The 7,107-nt window shown below is 41.2% G+C and overlaps 1 protein-coding gene across 1 annotated transcript in view; it reads left to right on the top strand.

The window, feature by feature from the left end:
• Positions 1 to 7,107, top strand: part of arb2a (ARB2 cotranscriptional regulator A) — a 151,488-nt gene that overhangs the window by 95,788 nt on the left and 48,593 nt on the right. The window contains exon 9 of the mRNA XM_008336743.3: positions 5,734 to 5,850. Coding sequence (XP_008334965.1) covers positions 5,734 to 5,850 — 117 coding nt within the window. The remainder of the gene's footprint in view (positions 1 to 5,733; positions 5,851 to 7,107) is intronic.

The following is a 7,107-nucleotide window of genomic DNA, read 5'->3' as shown; positions in this document are numbered from 1 at the left end:
CTCATCAACTTTATCCCTCTGTAGTTGTTACAACTCTGTGCATCACCCTTCTTATAAATTGGCACCAGAACACTTTTCCTCCACTCATCAGGCATCTTGTCAGTCTCTAAAATTCTGTTAAACAACCCAGTCAGGAAATCTACCTCCACTTCTCCTAAGCACTTCCATACTTCCACTGGTATGTCATCAGGACCAACTGACCTTCCACTCTTCATCCTCTTCAGGGCTTTTCTAACTTCATCCCAACCCCTTCTAATCTGATCTACCTTCTTCCCAATAGTCCTCATTTCTAGTTTACCTTTCATTTTCCTCATTCAACAACTCCTTCCATCTTTTCAGCACCCTTTCCTCACTTGTGATTACATTCCCATCTCTGTCCTTAATCAACCTCACCTGCTGCTCATCCTTCCCAGCTTGATTTCTCTGTCTTGCCAATCTATACAACACCTTTTCTCCTACCTTTGTGTCCAAACTCTCATACAACTCCTCATATGCCTTTTGTTTGGCCTTGGCCACTTCCCTCTTCACCTCCCGTGTACCCTCTTTGTACTCCCGTCTGTTCTCTTCTGTTCTCTCACTGTCCCATCTCTTCTTTGCTAATCTCTTTCTCTGTACACTCTCCTGGACCTCATCATTCCACCACCAGGTCATCATTCCACCACCCGGTCATCATTCCACCACCAGGTCATCATTCCACCACCAGGTCATCATTCCACCACCAGGTCTCTTTGTCCTCCTTTCTCTGCCCAGAGGACATACCTAGCACCTTCCTACCTGTCTCCCTAATCACTGCCGCTGTAGTCTCCCAATCATCTGGGAACTCCTCAACATGGCCCAGAACTGCCCTTCCTTCCTTCCTGAAGTCTTCACAACATGTCTCTTTCCTTAATTTCCATCAGTTGATCTTCTGCTCTCCCTTCCTTTTTTTCACCTCCATCGTCATTTGCACACTACCATGCGATGCTGTTTGGCTACACTCTCATTAAAACATCCCTAGAGCCTTTATTATGTGTGTCCGCTTGTTTGTTTCTTTCACCTCCTTAATCTTTCAAATCTTTTTTGATTTCCATATGCAGTATCCACCCAAGCTTTTCACTTGCAAATCCAGCTGCTTTAACATTAAAAGGAAAGGCCAGCAGAGACATGGCAAATGTCTCAACATCTGCGTGTAGATTTTAGTTCAACAAGTATTTCCACATGTTACATGTTTTCCCTGTCCGATACAAGACTGATCACGACAGCTGGTCCATTTCCCTGTTAGAGCTGCAGTCTGTGGTTACACAGTGGATTAGCACATTTAACATTCAGGATACAAAAGAAATCCCTAACACTAGTTCACATTGTTAGAGTGCTGCGATTAAACAGTGATTTCCTTGTCTTGATGACCACTAAAAACATTTAACATATTCATCTTCATCCATGCTATGTATATAGAGGATCATTTTATTACACAATTGTGTGCTGGCACGGCCACCGTGAGCAATTTATGGTTGATTTGGTCTTTGCCTAGGTATATTTTAGAACTTGAAATATTTCAAACAGGGGTAGAAGGAGTTGAAACAGCTGGGGAACTTAGCGTTGACACCTAATAATAGGATGAGTGATATCTGATAAGAAAACCTGCTCTGTTTTGGAAGCATGTGGTTCTTGAGTGTCACCCACCAAGTGCAAGAAAAGGATTCTCATGTTTTTCTTTCAACATGTAGCTATCCACACTTGTCAGTGTGGCTTGTTAAACACCAGAGACAGTGGTGTCAAAATTATTGTGGTTGAAGGCCACACTGCATAAAAAAGTCTTCTCGAGAGTCATTACTTGTCAATCTATTACCCCAAGTGTTACCAGAGCGAACCACACGTGTTAAAGTATTGTGGTGACGCCAAGTGTCATGGAGTGATTTACAGCGTGTAGCTAGGGTTGGGAGATAGAGTTCTCTAACAGTCTTTAATTTTTTATTTCACAGATTCTAAGTCAGATTGGAACACTTTTTTAATTATTTAAAGTGAAGGGACAATAACTGTTGCCTTTTGCAAAATATTTTTTTGTTTGGCTCATACTTTAACTTAAGCTACCTTAAACATCACGGTTTGTCCGATTTATATTATTTCTGGACAGCAGGGAGGCCAGCCTAGCAAAGGAACTCTATGGACAGACACTGGCCTTCTGATTACAGGCCTGTGATTGTAGGGCCGTGGTTCAAATCCCATGACATTTCTAAAGGCATTAAAAAAATGCACTTATCTGTTTAATGGATGGGTTTATTGCAAAACACAAATGTTCAAAAGGTTCTTTGTAGCAGTTTGTGGAATGACCAACATTTCTTCTACTTTCTAAATTTCTCAATGCATGTCTGGGGAATGAGTAATACCTTTGAATAAACGCAGTGCTCAGCCCCATACAATCACAGGTGCTGGTTTATGCACCTTCTGTTAAAATCCATCTTTGATCTTTGGCAGTACTGTGGCAATTTTAAAGCGTGGTCCAACTTTCTGAGGAATTGGTTTGTGTAATTCAAGCACTCAAACATCAATTACCAACATCATTATAATGGAACACCAGTCAGATCAATTGGACACAAAGGTTTGAAAGTTTGATGTTAGACAATGTCAAATAAGCTGTTTTTAATTGTATTAACCATTAAAACTTATTTCTGCTGAACTTGTGTTCACCCAGCAGGTGCACCCAGATGTGTTGCAAATAATTTGAGTGACTACTGTTAGATTTCCAAATGTCTCATTATTACACTCTGTGAAAAAATAACTTTCTTCTCCAGTCATCTGTCAGCTTGATGAGGCACATTTAAGTAAGCACTGTCTAAACACATAACTTGAGTATTTTGGTTCCACACTCATCCGTCCAGAAACATTTAGAAGTAAGCTTCACTCCCACCTTGCCAGCTGTGCCTTTTCCTTTGTTCCTGCCTCTATCTTTGTTTAACCACTGTCTGTCAGTCACTTGCTCTAGCTCTAAATTGCCCTTCTGTTGTTCAGTCTTTTTCATATCTGCTCATATTCATCCCTACACTCATATGCATACATTCATGTGTGTACCCACACACAGCGGCATCTGCACATGGTGTTGTGTCACACACTTTTCTCTGTCTTATTTCCATTTATCTGCATATCCTTTGTTATCACTCTCAGGCACTATTGTCTTAAAAGTGGCATGTTGAAATGCTTTAAACAAAGATAGACTTAAACAACCTGTCATTAACGGCAGGTTGACGAATACAGCTTACTTTGCCACAAGTTTTTGTTTCATTCTTATTTATGGTGGGTTTTTTTAATAAAAATCTCTGTAAAGTGTTTAAAAGCATACAGAAACAAATGTATTCTCATGGAATGTAGAAAAAAAAGTCCCTGCTCCACACTTAGGTGATGTTTTTTGAACAGATTGAATACATGGGTTTCTGGGGCAGTCCGTCTACTCTCCTATGTTTCCTGGCCTGTTCTACCAGCCTTTATTCTCATGGACTGGGCTGTTTGGCTTGCGCCAGAAAACCAGATCCTGACTGACACCACCAGTTTTAAAAGGTTGACTTTGCTACTCCCTGGGGCCAAGTTCTGCCAGAGGAAAGCTTTTCAACCATGCAGAGACGAGGAAGAGAGTACAGAGATGAGCTCTGTATTTCCCTGTGTGAAAGTGTGTGTCTGGCAGCAAGGGAATTTGTCTTCTCATACATGTGCAAGTCTGTCTTCTTTTGTTGTTTATCTCTAATGTTGTGCACATTTTTTTTTTCTTTATGGTTGTGCCTCCCCTCTCATTCTGTTTTATCCTCCACTTTGTTGAAGACACTCCAAGGGAAGCCTTATCAGCTGGATGATGTATGAGTCCTTAGTGCCTTAATAGATTCCATTTATCTCTATACACTCCCACTTTAATTTGGCTGGGCAAGGGAGGATGTATTCAAATGCCCACTGTCATTATGATGTACAGCCAGCCAACTAGAGCTGGTCTCTGTGATTGTGAAAGCCATAGCTTCAGTCTGAGTGTCAGACATCTGTTCATACAGCTGAAACTGTCTAAAAAGTGGGGTTTATTACACTTGAGTTTATCGCAAAAGGCTAATAACCACCAGCCAATGCCTGCTGTTCCACTCCCTGCTTTAGTTTTAACATTACCTAGATCGCACTGTGAAGTGCTAGTCTTTTTATCAGGCACCAAGCCATTAACACCATCGCCATTTTGAGCCCACCAGAAGTACCGTATTCCCAAACACAGCCAAGGCTTTTTCTTCCTCCAGATGACGCCTAAAATGAAGCTTTAATATAGTTAACATTTGTTCTGTACAGCTGTACAGAAGTGTGCTTGACCACACACCCACTATCCATTCTTGGCACTACAATGCAGTGCTGTGGCCATCCCCAGTCAGTACTAGTCTCCTGAACCAAATGATTGTTAAACTATTGTGTCAATCCTGTTCTTTTTTTTACTTTTTGGTTTAAAGCTGAGAGATGACACTATGCTGCCACATTGCAGCAAAACAATGTGCTACATTTTAGGGCTATGCTACCTTTCTGGATTAAGCTATGCAGTGCTACAGTTACACAATACAATGCTTTGCAACTATGCTGTTTCTGCACCTTTATGGTTTTGCTACTGTATGATTCTTTGAATTGATATTTCTATACTACACGTCCTTAAGCTACGCTACTTCAGGCCATGCTACTTTGCTGCAGTTATGCAACTATTCTATACCAAGGCTCTTTACTAATATTGCTTCTCCCTTATCACAAAAGGTCTTAGTTTTAATGTTGACTAGAGTGTTTGGTGCAGGTCTGTATCTTTTGCACCAAGCCATCAACCCCATCATCATTTTAGGCCAACCGGAAATTCAATAATCCACGGCGTTGCCAAGATTTTCCTCCCTCCAGATGAAACTTAAAATGAAACGTTACTGTATGAAACATTTGTTCTGCACAGCTGTACTAGAGTTTACTTAACCCCACACCCACTACCCATACTACCTGATATTCTGCAGCACGAAGACCACCCTCAGTCCACCAGTCTTTTTCCCAGCTGCACTAAATATATATAGTCAGTTATTGTTAACCTATTGTTGCAAGTCCTCTTCCCTTTTTATCTTTAAGGCAAGCTGAGTGAAACGGCTCATTCCCAGTGCTTGCTGTGCTACTCCTTAGGGTAGCATGACGGTGTGGGAAGTCTATTGTACTGCCATAACAAGTCCTTTGTGTGACATTTTCCTTGGCGTTGACATTCAGAGGGGAATAGGAAGACGGTACTAGTGATGCCACATTCATTGTGACATGTGAAGGGAAAGGGTATTAAGGATGGGGACCGAGGTATTTGAACGTGCACAGAGAAGGACATTTGTACAGAACGTGACAAGGACACGCTATGGTGGAGCAGCTCTTTCATATTTTACTTTATAACATTATGCTATACACCAGGTCGAATCTGTTTCTGCCAGTTACAAAGCTCTGTGCTGGCCCAGTGCTTCATGGTCTAACGAGTAGCCTGCCCAAGTGTTACACAGAATCAAACTTGTAACAGGCAAGTTACGCATTCAGTGTCAGACGAATATACGTACATTTGAAAAATATGCAGTTGATTTATTTATTTATTTTTCATTTTTACAAAGAAGTTAATGTGTCCCTTACACCTTAATGTCTGTGTCTTTTAAATGTGTTTTTTTGTTTTTCCCTCAATGGGAAATGTGTGATTTCTTTGGTGAAAGGGTGACTAACATAAATTTGATTTGCTCATTGTGGCAGATGAATCAGAGGGACATGCAAGTGAAGAATAGAGTGTGTGCCGTGGCACTGACTGACTCTGCTCACAACATCTGGCTCCAGGAGACAAGCAAAGGCACACAAGACTGGATGCAGCAGGTAAAGAAAATGCACACGCGCACACGTACATTAACCCACCCTGCCTGAAGGCAAACAAAGATGCTGCAAACCGTGCTTCGGTATATTTCAGGCTTCAATCTCATCATGTAAATCCATCCAGGTGAGCCGAGGTCGCTTACATTCTGCTCTTCTTTAATTTCACCCTGCATACCTCTGCTGACCTACACAGGTTTCCCTGACCAACAGCTAGCCTTAGAAGTCATATAGAACCATTGTTTGCATGTATTACCTTTATTTTTTTCATCTACCCCTACTTTTTTTTTCTCTGAGTGGATGTCAATGAATAACTGAGTCGGCTAAGCCTCAGTGGTGCGTGTGCAAGCTCCTGGCTATCCATATGTGTTAACATACGCGCATGCGATTCAGTGTGCTCAGTGTGAGCGTGTGAGATAGGATGCTCATGCTTTTGTGTTAGCTTCATTTTAGCACTTGCCCTTTCTGATGTGACCTCTGCGCCATGCGCAGCACCTGGGCTTACTCAGTATGCACATACTGATGAGGACCAGCCTAGACCAGAGGTGCTTGAGAGCCAGAGATGCAAATGTCACGCACAGACACACTCACACTAGCATTCACGTGCACACATTTATCTGTATAACATTCTCTATTATGTCCCTTGCCTTTTGTTTTTGTCATTTTCCTATTTCTGTCATTCTTCAGTGTATGTGCGTGGCTGTGAGTTTTACGTATCATATGTATATTGCTTTGCTGCATCCTCTACATTGGCCATCTTCTTATTTTCACGCCTATAAAGGTTGTATGGCAAATCATAATTGGAAAGATAAATGATTATCTGTTTGTGATGATTAAACAGAACAATAAATCTGAAGCAACCTTCTTTGTCCGGATGAAGGCAGGGGACAGGAAAGGATTTACGCTCCCTCGCATTTATTGAGACACTTTATTTTTTGACATGGCTTCTCAAGTTAATTGCAATGTGCCAAAAGGACAATGGCCACATAGCTGTACAAAGTTATGACCTCTAACTTCCCTCTGCACGCAGATATGTATTTATATAAATTATCACCAATAATTCAGTAGTAGTGTTGTTCTCACGGAAATGACCTGCTCTACTGTTCATTTGATTGGCTAATACAGGTGTTTGAAACTAGCCAATCAGATTAAAAGTACAGTAGACACACTATCCTGGGGATTTGCAGCACCTTGTGACATACTGACTACACTATTGTTTGTGTTAAATAAATGTTAAGTAACAACTTCAGAGGTTTTTGTATT

The sequence above is a fragment of the Cynoglossus semilaevis genome, chromosome Z (assembly GCF_000523025.1).
Source record: "Cynoglossus semilaevis isolate Cse_v1.0 chromosome Z, Cse_v1.0, whole genome shotgun sequence".
In the NCBI taxonomy this organism is placed as follows: domain Eukaryota; kingdom Metazoa; phylum Chordata; class Actinopteri; order Pleuronectiformes; family Cynoglossidae; genus Cynoglossus; species Cynoglossus semilaevis.
This window is presented reverse-complemented; position numbering and strand designations above follow the sequence as displayed.